Source organism: Magnolia sinica, chromosome 4, assembly GCF_029962835.1.
Source record: "Magnolia sinica isolate HGM2019 chromosome 4, MsV1, whole genome shotgun sequence".
Lineage (NCBI taxonomy): Eukaryota > Viridiplantae > Streptophyta > Magnoliopsida > Magnoliales > Magnoliaceae > Magnolia > Magnolia sinica.
The window spans coordinates 20663997-20685623 of NC_080576.1; the positions used below are offsets into that span (position 1 = coordinate 20663997).

Genomic DNA, 21627 nt, shown 5'->3' on the forward strand with positions numbered 1-21627 from the left:
GGTGGAAGTATGGCATTTGAGTATTCCCTTCATGCATAGTGTTGTCAAATGGTCCTTTGGAAATGGGAAACCTTTCCGTGCTTGGTTTGATGTTCGGCCCAAGAATACATCTGTTATCTAATGCTTCCCTCAAATTGACTTGGATTTGGATGCACGTGCAGATCAATTAATCTGTCTCAGCTTTGCAGTTGTAGAACATCCCGTCCCAGAATGCTGGATGATCTGCTCAAATCTGACCAAAAGCATCCTCTTTCCTTTCCTATAGAGGAGCTTGTTTGGGAATGATCCCACGACTCTCTCCATTAAAGCTGCTTGGAACGAGTTCATGAACATCATGTTCCTGCCCCATGATGGTACTCTCTATCGCCAGCTTTTTCTAGTAGGCTATGGGAAGGTTTTGTGTGGATATCGAGCAGTTTATCAGGCTGGCTATTGGGCTGTTCTTTTGTTGATCCTTTGGGCTGCTTTCACAACCATCTGAAAGCTATAGGACCATGTCCTGAAGCCGCTCAAGGGTTGTTCTGATATTTGTTGGGCTTGGTGCAAGTTTAGGAGCATGTACCTAGCCATGCTATTCAGGGTGTTTCATCAGGCTTTGCTGTGGGTACTTGCTTATCCATAGGTCAGATTGTTGTGATTGATGTGGGATTTGTCTGATGGAGTCAGCATTGTTTCTCTGATGTTGGTTTCTTGGCAGTAGGCTGTTTTTATTTCAGGGCCAGATATTGTGGAAGGCATGCCACTACTTCTAGGTTTAGCCTTCATGGCTCTCTTGGTGCATCTTGAAGGGAAATGGGCTGTAGAAATGAAGTGCAGGTTGTACATTCACAGATTTGGAGCTGCTTAGAAATGAAGTGCGGGTTGTACATCCTTGGGTTGAACTCTTTTTGCAGCTTTGAATTGGTTTTGACAATGTGGTCAGCTTGTCCATCTTTTGGTTGCTATTTCTTTTTGACTATCTCATTTAATATTTTGCTCCTTTTGCGTTGGCTATGTAGCTTCTTTGCCAATTCAGAGCTCTCCGGGCTGGTATTTGGAGTTTTAGAGTGTTTCACCTTGGCTTCAATATCTCTGTATTCCAACAGAGTTCTTGCTGCCTTGGTGTTGGTGGTGGTGGTGGTTTTTTTTTCCCTTCCTGAGGCACATTGGATTTTCTACTGTGTTTCTTGTATTTGGTGGGGCTCTTCTGTGTTGGCCTTGGGCCTTTTTAACTTTGAATTTGTTAGTTTTAAGCTTGTTGGAACCCTTGTGTTCCTTGGGCACGCAAATTTATGTATATCTCTTTATTCTCCTAGTCTGACCAATATATTATTATTTTACCAAGCCAAAAAAGGCCCATTCTAGATCTGATCCATATAATTCCTCTTGATTTCTCTCCAGTTATGCGACGGTGATCAGTATTGTTGCATCTACCATGCTCCACAAAAAGGATGTTCCTACCCTTTACTTTCTCAGTGGCACACATTCCGGCTCGTTCCTCAGTCTGATTTGCTATGATTTTTTTGAGTGATCTTTTGAAGAACCATTTTCATCTCCCTTAGTAAGATTCCCCTCAAAAACCTTTTTCTAAAACCATCTAGGGCTCATTTGGACACCCTACCTGAATCCTTCTGAAAATGGCCGTTTTTTTTTTCCTCTCTGTCAGACTCAGCAAAAGCCAATCTGAATGGTTTTGTCAAGTCGATGTTTTAGCTGTTTTAGTGCCAATTTCGCCAAGTGGGAGAGGGGGCATTTTCGCCTCAAAACCCTCTTTTGGTCCTTGGCCGTTCGTCGTGTTCCTCACAATAACCGGTCAAGTGTGACATCTATAAGGGTCAGAGCCAGGTGTGTATTGCATGGAGTTCTTGGTGAATATAGTTTGGCTGATCTTCTCTTGTACATTTGGAAACACCAATTGAGTGGACCAAACTGGTTTTTTAATCTGGCCATGTTCGTGGTGGGGCCAAGCTGATGGACAGCATAATCTTGCCCACATGCCCACGTGCAATGCAGTCGCAAGTGGATTTCCATTCCTAATTGTGAAATGTAGCCACCTATCCAGTGCACTAGTCCAATGTCCTTTGCCATGAAATTGGTGGCCATAAAATGGATGATTAAAAATGAACCATTCAATAATTCAAAATCAAATGCTAAAGCGACCGTTTAGTGCCCAAAAGGCTAGCACATCATGGTATTAGACAGGTGTGTAATTTTCACAGAGCCCGACCATCCAAGAGTTGTTACTTTTGGGCTAGGCTCAACGCTCAGTCCCCAAATGCTCCCATGGTTTAGATGGTTTGGATCAATCCACATTTTGTAGCCATCTGTATTATGGATGCCAATGATATACCATTTCATAGATGGGTATTGAAACTCTCGCCAGATAACGTGCCCAAGCTTATACCTTTTGAATGGGCCACTGATTTGAAAGTCATTTAAATCATTCATCAGTTGCTACCCACTTTATTAGGGAAGAAATTCCTATCTCTATTTCCTTACATCCAAACGCAAGACATCGGCCACCGAATGGGATACAAACGTCCAAATTGCAAATACGACAAAGGACTGTTCTATAGCCTCGTCTCACTTGCAACTTGAGAAAGCCGGAATGGGAACCCAACAACTGCCCTTTGTTTCAATGCTAACTGAAAGGACTTGCAAATTGCCAAGTCCTTCCAAACACGCCGTTAAATGCGTCTCTTCCAAACAACTTCAGGCCAACATCCTGCTGAAAAACATATGAAAAATAAAGGAAAATACAGCACCATGATTTTTTTTAATTTTTTTTTTAAATGGCAATTCTAGCTAGCTTGTACCCATGAAAACTTTTTTTTTTTTTTTTTAATGTGTTTTTACTCATGTAAATGCACAGAGATATGTAAATAAGTAATTTATTGGCTACTGGCCCCTGAGGACCCAAGCTCTGAAAATCCATACCCAGCATCAAATTCTCCGCTTGTTACGAGCATCTCATCCAATGGCCAATGCGGTCTGTACCCCACCATCTGTTGGGCGGAGTAGGCAGGAGGGGTGATGCTGGCCCGCCGCTTGTTATTGGCTGGTTGGGCTGATGACGCAGCATTTGATGTTGAAGAACTGGATGGATTGCTGCTGACTGCAGTGTTGAGGGAGTGTTGTTGGAGAGCAACCTGGACGCCTGTGACGAGGAACCGTTGGTGGGATGACACAAAAGGGCTGGCGGTGTGGATCGAAACATCGCACTGCCTGCAGAGCAACGCCCTGTCCTCCAAACAGAAGAAATATCCGGCCTTCTCCTACAGGGAATTGAATGAAACCAGCTTAAGTACATGTCCACCAATAAAAGGGGGTAGAAATCCAGTGTGCCCTGCAAGGCACATATATCCACATCGCACATGTGATGTTATTTTCTACCGTTGAAAATTTACAGATTAAGAGGGGCATTTTGATCATTTTTAAGGTGCTTTTGGACAAATCAACATGCCCAAAAATAGAATTCACATGTTGAAGTGGACCACTAATCAATTTTTTTTTTTGGACCACTGCAATTTTAGTAATTTGTAGCAACGCCCACCAAAGACTAGCTCTAACTGGTATTTGAACTAGTCAAAACCTTCAAAACAAAAGAGTAGCAGCTAAACTGCAAGTGGAGGGGGCAGCCATGAAAAAGGGTATTATGGTCAAATGAATAAGAATCATAGATAAAGTAGGAGGGAAGAAAAATAGTTCCAGGACAAAATGAGAAAAATCAGACTAAGGGCCTGTTTGGCTGCCGCCTAAAAATCATTAAATTTTAAAGCTGCCATCCTTCTGGCCAATGTTGGTAAAACGGCTCGATGCAACAGAATTGCTGGGCAACACTTATTTAACACTGATGGGCTGCCTAGTTGCTTAGAAGTGGACCCGGCTGAATTTTACCCTCGTCAGTGGTTTGGTCAGGTCCGTGCCTAGTTGCATAGACAGTGGGCCAGGCTACATCTGAGCCCTTTGCCCAATTATTTGCAGATAGTCTGGGCATAGACAGAACATGGATGTGGCAGGATTTAATTGGATGACAGGTCTTGACATGGAGCCCAGGCAAAATATGTTTGGAAACCTTCGGTCCAATCAAATCTTATTATGTCTGGGGGCATTGACCAGTCTCACCTCTATCAAGAAGGAATACTTCCACCATTGCCGTGACTATGAGTTTACTGATTAACCAGGTTCAAGTAAAACACTGATACTCTGAAAGAATATGAACATTCACACGCATGCATCTGTGATTGTGGTGCCCACAATTTAGATATACAGGATCGTGGGATGTGGATTGGGTGTGAGGAGCTCACCACCCACTGAAATGACGTGGTGAGATTTAATCAGTGGGGCTGGATGCTGTTAGAAAGGACGAAGTAGGCACTCAGTTGAAAAACCTTAAAAAGGCTGGGCCCATCTCTTACAGCACATACCTCCTAAATCAAATTTCGCCACATCATTTGGCGACAAAGGTGCGTGGTGAACTCCTCACCATCCGGTGCACCCACTCATTAAAAAGCGAGAACGGTTATCCACTAATTCAGACTGTTGATCTTCAACGAACGGAGAGCCTCTAAAAAATTTTGAGTTTTTTTTTTTTTAAAAAGAAATTGTTTCCTCAAATCAACGGTTTTGGTTCACTGAACCATGAACCCATTTGTTTTGGTTCACTGTAAGGTCCACGTGATAATCATAACTTATCACCTACATGCCACGTTACCACGTGGGACCGTACCATCTTTCTTGCAGGCACGGATTGTGTATTGAGTCACTCACCATCATTTATCACAGTGTGAAGACTGTGGGGCCCACCGTGATGTATGTTCCATCTTCTTTTCCACCTTATTTTAGGCAGGAGCCCAGAATCGATGCATATCCAAAACTCAACTTGACCACACGACAGAATACAAGGGATAATGACATCCGCCGGTGATATCTTCTTAGGGCTCAGAGTGATATTTGTTTGTCATCCAACCTGCTCATAAGGTCACATGGACTGGATAAAGGGAAAATACAAATAATAGCTTCATCCAAAACTTCTGTGCCCCAAAAGATGTTTTCAATTGTAGGCATTCAATGCCCACTGTTTCTTATGGTGTGGTCCACTTGAGGTTCGGATATACTTCAATCTTAGGCACATTCCTCAGAAATAAACTGAAAAGAGTTCTGAATATATTTTAATTTTGGTCTCATGCTTTAAAATGAGTTGAAAAAAAAAAGCATGATAAAACATCCATGTCAAGGTAAACCCCGAAAGCCTGCGAAAGGTTGAGAGCACTTCACTACCCACTTTCTTGCTTGCTTGCCACTTGTCCATGAAAACGATGGAGGGAGTTTGGGTAGTGGAACCCAAACCACCCCAGCAGTGGTGAAATGATGTGATGAGTTTTAACTGGCCAGCAGTATGCAGGCGTGCGTACTATCAGACCTCACCTGAAAACTTCTGAAAAAAAAAAGACTGGCGGCTGGCCAATCAAAACTCACCGCATTATTTCACTGCCTGTAGAGGTGGCGTGGGGTTGACCAGCCAATCCATGTCCGAGAACGATCATCCTTATTATAAAGATGGGGATGTGGATTAGGTAGTGAGGCCTTCACAACCCTTGGTGGCGGTTCGGTGATGTGGTGAGATTTGATCGATAGGCATACTACCAAAAGATGGGCTGAACACGGACTGAACAGTGCATGGCCCACTAATAAAATCTCATCACATCACCACACCACCCCTAAGCTTGACGAAGGCCTCACTAAAGATAGCCATTCTAAAAAATACGAACAATAAGTCAAGAAAGACCGCTGTTCTCAATTAATCAGAAAGCGATTGCACCACCCAACTCCATGGTTATCAATTTCTGTGAGCCCCACCATAATGTATGTGTTGAATCCAAACCGCATGCTCATTTGGCAAGATTGTTTTAGGCTTGAGCTCAAAAAAGAGAGCTTCAAATCTCAAGTCGTTCACACCACAGAAGCAATAGATATTGAATGTCTATCATTAAAAATTTCATAGGGTTATAAAAGTTTTGAAACAATGATATTTGTTTTATTTAAAGAAAGGGGCTTAATAGAAGTTTTGGAGCAATCTGACATTTACTTTTCTTTTCTTTACTCTTTTTCCTTTATCTGTGAGTTCATGAACAATTTGAATGGCAAATAAACATTAGAATGGCCCATGAAGGTTTCAACGGTGAGAAGCATTCTCTGCTTATTTGTTATTTCCGTATGTAGCGTAGTTTACTTGAGCTTTGGATCTGCCTCGTTTTCTGTCATGCCATGAAATGATCTCGTAAAATAGAACGGATGGTGTCGATATAACACTTACATCATGGTGAGAGTGTGGCGTATACCAAGCAATTTTTTTTATTATATAATATTCATGATAAGGCCTGCCGTTTTTACAGTAACGATGTTCTACACAAGTGGTACGTTAGACAGGGGAAGATCGTACAGAGCACCACAAGCTGCGGTACCTGGCTGTTGGGTGATCAAATCTCCCCTATAACTGCGTATCAAAAATCACATCCCGTGCATTTGGGGCTATCCGTAAGAAGATACGACAACATATGGGACGGTGCGGCGTTGCACATGCATGATCGTTTAGGTTGCCAAATCATGGGACCCTTTTTAAGTTGCCAAAATCATCGAATGCATGAAACACCCAATTTCCGCCCTTGATTTTGGACGGTGGTCCATTTCTTTCACTCATGATTTGATGTGCGACCATTTGCCAGCTCAGTGCTGACAGTAATAGGTTTGATTTTTCAGCCTATATTTCAGAGCCTAATATTATTAGGACGGTGATGATTGACGTACACGTGTGCCTTTTCTGACGCTGATTGGACGGACTAATCCAGTGACACGTGTGAGATGCAGGACGGACATCAAACGCGGCCACACGTGCACAGGAAGAGTGGAGAAAAAGTGGCGAATCTGATTCGTGGGCAGGGCCATCTAACCAAAGGCCCGAATCTCGCACGCTTGTGCCGAGTTGGCAAACGTGTTAGCACTTCATACATGGTAGGCGGCTCGCACATGTTGAGGCAATCCACTAACTTGGAAAGAAAGTAACGCAATTAAGATTTTATGCTGATAGTTCACCACAGTTCTTCAAGTTGTGACATCTCATCCACCACCGTGTATCCAGCATTCTATCTGGACTACCGATCATCCGCACCATTCAAATCGTGCGGCTCATAGTGCGGATGGATCGAATCCTGAAAATCGCACCGTTTGGACTATCATCTGATCCCCACCACTGAATGCGCCCTACGCGTACGGTGGAGGAGAAACCACATCTTTAAAAAACCGGTTGAAATGCAAGTTAGACGAATATGCGCATTGCGCACACTGCGTAGATTAGCATCAAGTAATTACCTGACAGATGTCGCATTTTGGAGTTTGGGAAGAGGGGCTGTAGAGAGGAAGGCGCTGGTGTTTTCCGGCGAGCTTATTCGCGGCGTGCACTTTCTCGTCGCAAGCCCAACAAAGCGCTGCTTCATCGGCGCAGCATAGCACCGACGCTTCCGCTCTTTCGCAAACGTCGCATTGGATCTTCATCTTCCCTACTCCAATAAATACATAAATAAATAAAATGAATTACAGGGGTAAAAATGGAAAAAAAAAAATAAAAAGGAAAATCACCTCAACGGCTCGACTTCGATATCGAGCTGATAAGCTGACACCAAAATACCGCGCGACACGAAAACTCAATTTGTCGGAGAGATTTTTGGAATTTCTTTCTTCTCTTTTCCTCCAAAACTCCGTTTCGCTTACCAGACTAAAATCGCATTTCCACGAAATCTGCAACTGTCAGAAACCTCGATTTCACGGCGGTGTTTGTCAATGGAAACCGATTTTCCGATTCCTTGACTCTAGTCACCTCGATTTTCCGGCGAGTTTTCCCTTTATCCCGCGGCATAAACCGATAAGACCTTGCTTCTCTGAGCAGTATTTACTCACCGGAAAATCTCGACCCGCGGGAGATCCTATTTCGCCGTTCCCAATGTAATAATTTCTTCCTTGTTCTTCAGTCCTGTTTCAGGCGATGTGATTTGGAGCTTTGAACTGGATCTGTAGATTTCAGGAGAACTGATTTTTCGATCGATTTTTCAGCTATTTGACGAGCAGGATCTACTCCATTTCTCCGATAGAGTAATTTCCCGACGGAATGGATCGTTTGCAAGATCGATCGCTGCAACCGTATCCAGATCTCAATCGATTCTTCTCTTCTCGCAGTCTAATTTCCGCTTTCCGGCGAACCCGTCCGCTTGCTGCGTCGGAAACGAGATTTTCCGGCGTTTTTGTGGCTTCTTCCGGCTATAGAGGGAGATTTTATTTGGTCTGGAAAGTGGAAAGGCGGCGAGAGGAAAAGAGATATTTTGTTGGTAACGGCCGAAAAGATACGAAGAGAATAATAAAAGTAGAAAGATGACATAAATGCCCTCGATTCAAGCGCCAAAATTACGAGTTTACGAAAATTATACACCAACCGATAAAAAAGCCGGATCGAGGAACGAGTGTCCGTAGGGTCCTGATGCGCCAGAGGGTAAAAAGTGGGACCCACACTAAGGGTGATCACGATTCACACGGAAACGGATTGGCTACTCCCTTGCCATCAGCCAATGGAAGGTGGTCGATGCTATGTGGGCCCCACAATGATGTATGTGTTTCATCCATGCCATCCATCTATTTTTATAGATCATTCCATAGTATGAGATAAAAAATGAGACATATCACAATCTCAAGTGGACCACATTACAGGAAACAGTGTTGAATGAACGTCGACCATTAAAAACTTTTTGGGGCCCATAAAAGTTTTGGATCAAGCTGATCTTTGATTTTTCCCTTCATCTTGATCAATAGATTGGATGTCAAATGAACAGTACAATGGGCCTCAGGAGGATTTTAATGGTGGATATCCAATCACTATTGTTTTCCTATGGTGTGGTCCATATGAGATTTAAATTCTTCTAATTTTTGGCATTAAGCCTAAAATGATCTTTAAGAATGGATGAACGGCAGGGATGAAACACATATATCATGGTGGGTCCCACAGAGCACCGACCACTGGTGGCGGGGGAGTAGCCAATCCTCCACCAACCAATGGCTGGTGGTCGGTGCTCTGTGGGCCTCATCATGATGTATGTGTTTCATCCAGTCCGTACATCTATTTTTCTATGTCATTTTATGGTACGAGACCAAAACTTAGGTATATCCAAATCTCAAGTAGACCACATTAAAGGAAATAGTGTTGAATGAACATAGACCATTAAAATCTTTTTGGGGGCCATAAAAGTTTTGGATCAAGCATATCTTTAATTTTTTTTCCTTCATCTGGGTCTTTATGGCCTAATCAACCGATTAGATGTCAAATAAACAGTGGCCCTTAGGAGGATTTTATTGGTGGGTATCTAATCACTATTGTTTTCCTATGGTGTGTTCCATTTGAGACTTATAATCCTATCATTGTTCTTGGATAAAGCCTTACAATGATCAGTAAAAATGGCTGAACGGAATGGATGGAGCACATACATAATGGTGTAGCCACAGAGCACCGACCACCAGCAACGGGGCTGGTGGCAGGGGGCGTAGCCAATCCGTCCCCGATTCACGACTGCTGACATGATAGGACCCACTACGGCCGTACGTTGCCAGGGGATGTAGGGAAGCGGATTGGCTGGTGTACCACACACCAGCTATATAGCTGGTGTATTGACGGCAGCAAGTTCTGTGGAACCCATCATTAGGTATGTGTTATATCCAAATCACCCATTCATTTGGCCAGCTCGTTTTCATACTTTAGCCGAAAAACAAGACAGATATAAATGTTAAGTGGACCACACTACAAAAAGGAGGGATTGATCATCTACCATTGAAACCCTTTTTGGGGGTTACGGAAGTTTCGGATCAATATGAAATTTGTTTTTCTTCTTCCATATATTTTTTACCTTATTAACATATTTGGATGGAAAATAAACTTTATGCAAGGCCCTGCGAATTTCGTAACGGTGAAAATCATTATCCTCGCTGCTATTTTTGGTGTGTTTCATTTGAGCTTTGGATATGATTAATTTTTTGTTTACTGCTCTAAAATGATATCGAAAAATGGATGAACGGTGTGGATATAATAAATACATCATTGCAAGGCCCATATAACTTTGATCTCATTTGAACCGTTCGTACAACTCGGAGCTCGAGGAGCGTCCGCGCTTGTCTTCGCACGACACGTATCTACACCAGCTATATAGCTGGTGTGTGGTACACCAGCCAATCCCCTTCCAAGATGTAGACTCTTACCCCTTCGAGATGTATGGTCAAGAAAAGTACAGTAAGGTATGCAAAATGGCCGTTGGGATGGCCAGGATCTTCTCTCCGATTTCGAGACCGTAGCGATCTGATGTGGGTGTGATCATATCAACGGTTTAGATAGAGTAGCCATGAGCCCCACTTGTACTTGGCCCTTGCAGGACACTCATCAACCACCGTCAATGTCGTGATCCTCCTTACAGAGGAGGAATTTGATACACTGAGAAAGAATGATGCTTGATGCGCAGGCACTCACAAAATGTAATCATGAATCACTTCAAATTAAAACCTCCAATTCTAGAATCCAATGTAACAAACCCTCCAATTCTAAATCACATAGGTCAAGAAACGGTGGACACTTATTTACTGAAACACGGTTGGATAATTTTCATTTCAACCATCCAATAAATGCCCAACAATCCGACAGCTAGGTAATCAAATAAGTGCCATTTTTGGCTCACCATAATGGACGCGGATTGCATGCTCAGTAATTCAGTATGCTAAAATTTCAAAATTTTAGAAATTTGCTGCCAAAGCGATTTTTAAGAATTTCAAATAGGAAAAGTGCAGTGTGTACTTTTTGTCCCTCATCGGAAATGATAGAAAGAGTTTTGGGATTTATATGTGGATGTATTTGTAGCATTATTACTTGTAGCATCGCAAATGATAGAAAGAGTTTTGGGGTTTGTATGTGGATGTGTATGTAGTATTATTACTTGTAGCTTTGGATATTTAGACGCTCTGGTTGCGTGTACGCGCTGACACGCACCCATGCCGGCTCCAAACAGACTTGTTTTATCTTGAAAGTAATTCGTCTGTAACCCATCAATAATTGATAGAGGAGCGAATCATGCTTTAAAGATAGTGTATCATTTTATGTGATTTTGAAATTTATTTTATTTCATTTATATTTTTCGGTATATCCAACCTTTTTCTAACAGTTGCATGCCAAGACCACCTAGCTACGGCTGTCAATGGCCGGGCTTGGTAGATTTCGGCCTGGATTTTAAACTGTTTCGAGTCCGCTTTATTCAAAATTCAGTTTTTAGGCCTGAGCTCGATCCATTGACACCCCTCCACATAGCCTTGGTGTGTTGATGTGTTGGGCACCATGGGGCCCAACTTGATGCATGTGTTTTATATTTACACCGTCCATTCATTTTTCCAACTTATTTTAGGATGTGAACCTGAAAATGAAGTAGATCCGAAGCTCAAGCGGACCATGCCATAGGAAACACTGGGGATGATGACATTGACTACTGAAATCTTTTTGGAGCCCACTGGTAATGTTTATTTGTCATCCAACTTGCTAATAAAGCCACTCAAACCTGAATGACAATAAACACAAATACGAGTATGCTCTAAAACTTTTGTAGCCCTTAAAAAGTATTTAAGGGTGGGTATTTAACCGCCACTGTTTCCAACAATATGGTTCACTTAGCTTTAGACCTGCTTCATGCCCTAAAATACAGGCACAAATAGATGGATAGCTTTGATATAAACACATATACCATGTTAGTGTAAGATTCCTTTAGGTGGGTCAGACATGATCATCAATTTAGATCTAACCATTGGATTATTAAGATTGAGCAATTTAGTAGGCCTTACTACAAATGTGATATTATTATAGATAAGTTTGGGATGTGATGCTTGAACTGTAATCTCTATACATGGTTATCAAGTTGGATATGAAAACCTATACTTTAGAGGAGAGAAGTACGATGGGCAAGCTTCTTTAATTTTATTTTCTATAAATATATGTCTTGGCCACTTTACTTACATATGATAGAAAATTATAGTCTATTAAAGATCCTCCTACAAATGAAAGGTGTGGAAGACCTAACATCCCATCAGCTACAACACGGCATTAGAAACGTCTTCCCAGTTAAGTGCGCATTTAAAATTAAAGTATAAATTCTCCTTTATTAATAGATATACTGTTCACAAATTCCACATATAAATATAATAGTTAGGACCCACAACACCCGACACAACACATGACCACACCACCACTGGGGCAGTCACCTGGTCCACATCCATACTACAAATAGTAAGCCAGGTGTAACATCATGTCCCAAAAATAAGGAGCCTCATGCAGACGTTACAGTAGAAATTTCCAATTCTCTAAAGTGTAATATACGGTCCACAGCCACCTAACATGGATCACTTGGCCTCAGCTAAGACATTATGGCGTTTATATTTTATACCCATGCCGTCTATCTATTTTTTCAGATCATTTTAGGGCATGACCCCAAAAATGAAGCAATCCTAATCTCCGGTTGACCATTTTATAGGAAATGGTGGTGATTGAATGCCCCACCATTAAAAACTTCTTAGGAACCACTATAATGTTTGTTTGACATCCAACCTGTTGATAAAGTAGCAAAGCCTGGGTGATAGAAAAAAAGAAGAAGAATATAAGCTTCATTCAAAACTTTTATAGCCCACAATAAATTTTTAATGGACAATCACCGCTATTTCTTATGGTATGACGGACCTGAGATTAGGACCTGTTTTATTTTTAGGCTCATGCCCTAAAGTGGTCTGAAAAAACAGGTGGAGGGCATCGATATAGAATACACACATCAAGGTGGGCGCCACGTAAGGGCCCTACCGTCTTGGGTGAGGCTAGCCGAATCCTTTTCCATTTATTGGATGGTTGAAAATAAAAACTAGAGGAGCATAGGTTAGGAATGCTCGACCAATCTCATTTTAGGACGGCAGTATAGTGGTTTTCACAATGTACCTGATTTTATTTGAGATAATCTTTTTTTAGTCAACCTGAATAAAATTTATCTTACCAAACTAGATCTCTACCGTTAAGAATGAACCCATAAAAACAAAAATATTATTACTTTTTCCAACTGCTTTATCCTGAAAATCAGAGGTACTTTTATCCAAAACCCTCTTTTCATACCCTAAAAATCTAATTTCATAATGTAAACTTGCGGGCGTTGAAAAAGAAAAAAGGCACACAAGGGAAGAGTCTACGGTGCTAATTTTTTGTTTCTTTTGAGTTAATGTTTCACAATTTATAAAATTTTCGAGTGCCTGCGTATCAAGCGTGATACCCTGCAAGAGTATCAAATGTTTTCATGCTCCACATAGGCGTGGACGGTCATAGCTCGTCGATCCAGACTTCTGATGGTAGCAATGTGTGGGTGATGGCGGTGCTGGATCTTCTGAATCGAAAATCCGGTCGGACTGGTTCTAGCTGAGGCCAGAGTCACCAGATAGGACTCAGCTAACATGACCTTGTCTGCACCTATGTCTGCCAGAGGACCTACAGGCTAGGCCAGCCTGGCCCAGCTCGGCTTATCTGATACCTTGGTAGTTTACCTAGGTTGGCAGAGGCTGAGGTGGCATGTGCGGAAGAAACGAGCCGTTCATACGGTGGGCCCAGCAATACATGTGCTGTGTGCCAAAGGTCAAGCTTGGTACAATTGTCATTTGGGCCACGCGTATGTGAAGGAAGGAGCGTGTGGATTGTATACCGTACATGCAGCGATCGTAGCGCATTAAGAGCAGTTCTGAGACGTGGATCGGTTTCCCATGGTGTGGTCCACTTCATATTTGGATCTGCTTAAGTTTTGGAACGATGCTATAAAATGAGCTGAAAAAACTGGTGGACGGCGTGGATATATAATAAATAAATAAAAAATACATCAATGCGGGCCCCACCGCCAGGGACTCACCTTACACGGGACCGTGTTGGATACAATTGCTGTCCTGCCGCAACACGTGTGCCCCACGTAATACAAACATCACATCCAACGCGTCCATCTGATGGCTGACCTCATTTTAAGCCCGGCTCCAGGAAATCAGATCGATCAAGGAACCATTTTGAAGGAAATGCCAACCCTTGATTTGCACAGGGTCCCACCTGGGTTTCAAACTAGCCTGATTTTGTTCCGACTCTTCATCCGCAGCAGTTGAAGGGTCTGAATGACTTCGTTTCCGTAAACAACACGCTGGGGCCCCACATAAATCAAGGGTGGGAATCCCCTCTCAACTTGTTCTCTATTGTGTGACTCACCTGATTCATGGGTGAGCCTGATTTATGGACTTTGGAAGTAACACGCGCTGCCGCATCTGATGGACGGGATGAAGGGATCATGGTATTGATGGTTAGAGTAGGCGCCTATAACCCAAAAAAACACACACACACACACAACGGTTCTCTATGTTATCAATGTTCTGTATCACTGGACACTGGCCCTAAGTTACACAGGCAATTCTCTGTGATACTGGTTGTTTAAGGGTCTGTATTTAAATCTCATGAGTTATTAGGATGTTCGGGTGTACTAAAGTCTTACTTGTGTTTATTTAAACACTGGTGCTCTTGTGTTAAGTGAGATTGATTTAAAATTAGTCGCGGGATTCAACTGTCCTCTCAAGTATTTGTTGTGATTAATGATAAGGTAATTTGCAAAAGAGTAGAGATTAGTAATTTTTGATAGATTCTTTTTACCTCACGTCTTCAAGATTTTTCTTTCACTAATAATTATTATTGGTTTCTTAAAAGAATGAAAATGAGCAAATAAATAAAAAGAAGTCAAAACAATATTAATTTTATTAATAATTGAATATGTGACTTATTATAATTGATGGAGTATTAAATTAAATTAGAAACAGAAAGAAAGATAAATATATAATTCATCTGTAAAAACAAATGATCGACATAATGTGACTAGAGACATGATCACGTAAGTAAACTTAAGTAAGAACTCAGTTGATTGGGATCCAACAACTTAAGATTGTGGATATTTAATTAATTTTATGGTATTGTAATAGTGGACGTTGGACAATAGTGATTTATACTAAGATTAAGATAAGCTATATTATACTAGGATAAACATAAAAATATATATAAATATAAATTTGTGTTTGACATAAGGCCTCAAGCTCTTCTTTGCATACTCATTTTATATAGGTTGTTAAGGCGGTTAAAACCTGAATTTTTATTTATTTATTTATTTATTGATAATGAATCTTTCGTAGTTTCACTATACATTTAGAATAGGAAGGTCTTCATAAAAGTCCAAAATTACTAGCTTGTCAAATATCCTTCTTATAATGTATCTCCTTTAAGAAATAGCTACATCTATATTTGAGATCGAACAGAGAACATTTACCATTGGCATTGGACTTCAAATTGATCATGGTCATTCATGTATATGAATAAACTTAAACTTTTGCTCCCTTATGATAATGGTATGGTGGGCCTGCATGGATCCACCTGATCTTAATTTGTTATTGAACGGGTTGGATCGTATTTTTCATCGAGCTCTCTCATCTCTTAATTCTGATTATTGTATGCCCTAAGAGTTGATTTGTCTGATGTCCGCTTTATCCCGATTTGGGTCCGAATCACAACCAAATTTGTTTGGATATCAATTTGATCTTTAGATATTCAAGAATTTTGAGATCTTTGCAAAATTTTCAAATGTATATGAAAAAATCTCCAACTTTAGAAGGATCGTGAGGGACAACCTTACTGAGTGTATCATAATTGAATTCGTGATGAGATTCGTTCTCTGGTTGGGTCTTTGTAAACGTGTCAGGCATACTGCCTCATTAATTGGTCGCCAATCGTGGTCACGTGGCATGCGATGGTTCATTCCCTTAAAAGCATGCATAAGGGGCTGTGCCACCACTTTGATAATGAAATATGTATGGCCAAAGGAAGATCTAATTATCATATATTCAAGTGCTAGTATGATTCCGGTGAGTACCAAACTCGTGGTCTCAACATATGGCGGGCTTTTCATTGGTCCACATTAGGGTGTCGAAGATGGGTGCAAATAGATAGTGTGGCCCATGTGCACCAAATAGATACAAGGATGATTCTATATAATATCAATGGTCTTAATCACTTATAGGACCCATGAGTTCCCACTTAAAACACATAAGGTTCTCTATAATATCAATAATAAGGATCGGTTGTCTGCAGCCCCCTTGTGTACCTACTGAAAAATAGCGGTTCCTGGTAACATCAATGGTCTGGATCACTGGACTACGACCCATGTGTAGCCACGGGAAACGCACAAATGGCCTCTTTGTAATATCCATGGCATGGATCGTCGGACTATGGCTCATATATAGAAAGTAGAACAATATACACACACACACGGCTATTTATAAAGTTAAGTGTTCGCATATGTGGTCTATGATTTAGTAATCCAGGCCATAGGTTTATTGGGCCATTGCGAATGGATGATGAGCAAAACCTACCCTAGTTCGAAAGATGATAGCCACTAATCTTGGCCCTTTTCACTTAAATGTGAGGCATTGTATTATTCTTGGTGGCAGTCTATTTGCATGCCTTCCAATCAAGAAACAAGATTTTCCCAATGGAGGAGATGATAAAGTCAATAGTACACAAAGAAGAGTGGACACCAAACTAGCTAGGATTGCCTCTTTTAGAGCTTAAGCCCAAAAATGAGGCATCTACAAATCTCAGGTGGACCACACCATAGGAAAATAATGAGATTGAATGCCTCACTATTAAAAACTTCCTAGAGCTCATTATAATGTGTATTTGCTTTTAACATGCTGATAAGGTCACAGGATGAATGGAAAACACAAATATCAACTTGATCCAAAGCTTTAATCACCCTAATAATTTTTTAATGGTGGACATTCTATTACCACTGTTTCCTATGATGTGGTCCACTTGAAATTTGGAAAATTTTCTTTTTTAATGGCATGTCATAAAATGATATGGAAAGATAGATGGATGCCATAGGTAAAACGTAATCATTATGCTAGGCCATGTAGCACCAACGCCTTTTGGCAGCGTAACCTCACGCGGTTTGGCTAGTGACCTAACACAGCCAACTAGCTAGTGTCAAAGATCAATGGATCCCACTATAATATATATGTTTTATCTATGCCGTTCATTTATTTTATCAGCTTATTTTAAGATACGATCGAAAAAAAAAAATGTATACAAATTTTAAGTAGACCACACCACATGAAATAATGGAGAGAATGATGTCCACCGTTAAAACGTTCATAGGGCTTCTATTTATGTTTACTCATCGTCTAACATACTAATAAGGCCACATAGATATAAATAAAGGGAAAACACAAATATCATCTTGATTCAAAACTCGTGGGCTCCCCAGAAGCTTTCCATGGCAAGTGTTTAATCCCTATTATTTTTTGTGGTGTGGTCCACCAAAGCCTTAGATCTACCCATTTTTTTACTCATATAACCTAAAATGAACTGAAAAAATAGATGAATGGTGTAGATAAAATACATACATCACTGTTGGGGCCCACTGAGCTTTGACATCAGTAAGCTGGCTGATGTTGGGTGACCAGACAAACCTTTTCCGTACAACCTTATCGTGGCTCACCCCGCGAGGAGCGTTTGTTTTATCATTTTCTTACCTCTTCTGCTTGTTTCCAAAATATCGATAGTAACGTAATTAAGGATAGATGTTGGGGGCATAGACGTAATTTCTCAGAATACCACCATTTAAATACCGACATAACTCACGCGGACCTTTTCTTGCCAAATACGCGTATCGGTCCCCACACCACAAGGCAAAGCAGCCCGCCTCACTAAACGACAGACACATGGAGAAGTTGGTTGTTCTGAGCCGTTGACACCCGTGACATCTGACGGCTCAGATTCCACGTATCCAAGAAACCTTCGAATCTTATAATGTAGATATTTTAGGGGGGTGTTTGGCGCATGGGTTTAAAGGGAATTAGGTGGGAGTGGGTTTTAATACCCCATGGATCATCCAACATGCTGTTTGGGACTTGGTCGCGAAGCCTCCTTTTGAAATCCACGCCTAAGCAGGGGATTTCTGTATTCCTACTTTGGTCAGTGTTATGTGGACCCCATCATGATTTATGTGTTTTATCCACGCTGTCCATCTATTTTGAAATATAACTTTAGGGCTTGATCCAAAAAATGAGGTAGACATAAATCTCAGGTGGACCACACCATGGGAAAATAATAGTGATTGAATTCCACCATTAAAAACCTCCTAGGCCAACTGTAATTGTTATTTGACATCTAACAGGTTGATTAGGTCATAAAGACTTGGATGAAGGGAAAAAATATATATCAGCTTGGTCCAAAATTTCTTTGGCCCCCAAAAAGTTTTTAATGTTGGCCGTTCAATTAACACCGTGTGGTCCACTTAAGATTTGGATCAAACTCATTTTTGGGTTTTTACATAAAATGATATGAAAGAATGGTTGGACGGCATGGATGATACACATACATCATGGTGGGGCCCACAGAGCACCGACTGGTAGTGATAGGGTGATTTACCAATCCGTTTCCATTCCAATGCCAAGCCATGGGATTAAACGAATCATAATTATTACATTTTTCTAATTCCATCCCACTTAAGCCATGCAATCCCATGCACCAAACACCCCCGGGAGAAGTTGGTTGTTCTGAGCCGTTGACACCCGTGACATTTGATGGCTCAGATTCCCCGTATCAAAGAAACCTTCGAATATTATAATGTAGATATTTTAGGGGGTGTTTAGCATCTGGGTTTAAATGGGATTCGGTGAGAGCGGGTTTTAAGATCCATGGATCATTGTGATGTCTTGGGACTCACATGGGGTATGGGTTGTGAAGCCCCTTTTTGGAATCAGCCCTGGGGCAAGGGTTTTTGCTATCCTACTTTGAGTTTCGCAGCTAGCAGTTGGTGCTATGTGGACCCCACCATAATGTCTGTGTTTTATCCATGCCGTCTATCCATTTTGAAATATAATTTTTGGGCTTGATCTCAAAAGTGAGTTAGATATAAATCTCAAGTGAACCACACCATGGGAAAACAGTAGTGATTGAATTACTTACACCATTAAAAATCTCCTAGGGCCAACTGTGCGGTCCACTTGAGATTTGGGTCAAACTCATTTTTGGGCTCATATCATAAAATGACATGAAAGAATGGGTGGACGGCATCGATGAAACACATACATCATGGTGGGGCCTACATAGCACCGACCGGTAGTGGCAAGATGAGTAGCTAGCCAATCTGTTTCCCAAACATGTAGTTGGATGGCCTCCGAGCCGGATTACATGAACAATCTTGACGCAGTGTAATCATTACATTTTGGTAATTCCATCCCACTTAAACCCATCTAATCCATTGCTCCAAACACCCTTACATGTTTAATAATAAATTATTAAAAGGGAAAAGATAAAGTCCACAGTTTGGTGGGATCATTATCCTCCCCTCCCCTTTGTGGATCCAGGGAACAGTGGGGCCATCTTGATTTATGTGTTTTATATCCACACCATCCATCCATTTTGTCATATCATTTTAGGATGTGAGCCTAAAAATCAAGCAAATCTAAACCTCAGGTGAACTGCACCACATGAAACAGTGGCGATTGAATACTCATCATTAAAAACTTCTTATGCTTACAAAAGTTTTATTAAGCTAATACTTGTTTTTTCTCTTCATCCAAATCTATGTGACCTTATCAATAGGTTGTATGGTAAATAAATATTATGATGGGCCTTAGGAAGTTTTTAATGGTCAGCACTCAATCACCACTTTTTTCTGTGGTATGGTCCACCTGATATTTGGATCTGTTTAATTTTTGGCCTCATGTCTACCTTGGAATTTGCCTTATTTTTGTACTCATACTCTAAAATGTGCCGTTAAAAAGGTTAGATGGTGTGGATAAGTCATATAGATTACAATTAGAGCTGGGCATCGGACCGAGTCAGATCGGATTGGGTCCAACTCAACCCGATCCGAAATCTCGATAACCTGACCCAAACTCGATCCGATCCGGGATCGAGTCCGGGTCACCTGACTTGAACAGATCCGGAATGTGTATGAGCTTATCCGATCCGAGTCCGACTAAAATCCTATCTCAAAACCCTAAAATCACAGACAGAGAGAAGAAGAAGAAGTAGAAAAGAAGAAAAGAAAACTCTAAATATGTGGCCCTAAATTCTATCTCAAAACCCTAAATCTGTGGCCCTAAAACTCTAAAGAAAGCTCTAAATTCTATCTCAAAACCCTAAAATTACTATTGAATGATGGATTCCATAACCATAAAAACCTTAAATCTGTGGCCCTAAAACTCCCAAAATTGGAAGCTCTAACTCTCCAATTTCTGCACTTGAGAGAATGAGAGATAGAGAGAGAATGGGAGAGAGATACCTGATGCCTGATGGTGCGTGAGAGCTTTGAACGGCGTGGATTTAAAAATACATCATGGTGGGCCAGAGAGCTTTGACGCCAGCTAGCTGGCCGGTGCGGGGTCACCTTCCAAACGGCGTTACACGCATCGGCATAGGAGGCGGGGGTTGGAGCTTAGAGAGAGAGAGAGAGAGAGAGAGAGAGAGAGAGAGTAGGCAGGGGTTGGAGTGTGAGGGTTTGGGAGAGGGAATCGGCGGGGGTTGGAGCGTTGAGAGTGAGAGAGAGAGCGAGAGAGAGAGATAAGCGCGATCGGGTGTTTTTAGGTTAAGTAAAAAGTAAAATGCCTTTATTTAATACCCGATTCCGGATCGAGTCGGGTCCTCGGTTCAGATCCACCAAGATCCGAATTCGATCCGAAATTCGTTCGGATCTGAATTACCCAACCCAATCCAGCCCGTCGGTTCGGGTCGGATTGGGTCGGATCAGGTCTGATCGGGTTGGATCCACCGGATCGGATCTATTTTGCCCACCTCTAATTACAATGGGGTCCACAAGTTTAAATCAGCAAAAACATCATTTTTTGGACCCATTTTCGAGATGTAATTCTTGCAGATTTCAAATAGGTGAAGTTCGTCATAGTTACTTCTTTTTCTACACACGTATTTAGAAACATAAAAATCAAACAGCCCTAGGAGTGGAAGGGTTATGTGCAAATCGATTTGGTTATATCCAGAAAATACTACCCATCTGACCATTGAGAGAAGTAGTTAGGTATGGCTGCAAGTGTTACAAGTCGTTTTCTGCTACAAATAAACACTGGAAAAGGAAAGGAGGTGATAAAGATCTATTTCTAGGGTTTTCACTGGAAAAGGAAAGGAGGTGATAAAGAACTATTTCTAGGTGATCACTTCTCAACTAATAAAATGATGATAGATACATTAATGATTCACTATCAAATATATAATTAGATAAACTATAGAAAATTAAAAGTAATGAATTAGATTATCTCAAGAATTTTATTATTTAAAATACTACCATTTGTCATGGGTGGACCCAGTTGATACACCTACCAACCACTACGACATGTCGTGTGGAGAGATGGCTTTACCATATTTTGATTCTTTATTAGATGTTGGTTTAAGGATTACTTATAACAACATTGGGTCCCATCAGAAATCATATTCGATTTGCATTGGATTCCATGTGAATT

The 21627-nt window shown here is 41.2% G+C and overlaps 1 protein-coding gene across 3 annotated transcripts; it reads right to left on the minus strand.

Annotated features, from left to right (window-relative positions):
- Positions 1-2368: 2368 nt before the first annotated feature.
- Positions 2369-8358, minus strand: LOC131242713 (B-box zinc finger protein 22-like). 3 transcript variants are annotated; one of them, XM_058241539.1, is made up of 4 exons: positions 7615-8358; positions 7348-7535; positions 2917-3254; positions 2369-2704 (listed from the first exon to the last, which is right to left on the minus strand). In XM_058241539.1, exons 2-4 carry the CDS (start codon positions 7528-7530, stop codon positions 2692-2694), a joined length of 534 nt encoding a protein of 177 aa, XP_058097522.1. In that variant the 5' UTR covers positions 7531-7535; positions 7615-8358; the 3' UTR covers positions 2369-2691. The 3 variants fall into 3 exon arrangements, with proteins under 3 accessions (XP_058097522.1, XP_058097521.1, XP_058097520.1); XM_058241538.1 differs by having other exon boundaries at positions 2369-2707; XM_058241537.1 differs by lacking the exon at positions 2369-2704 and having other exon boundaries at positions 2806-3254.
- Positions 8359-21627: the final 13269 nt, after the last annotated feature.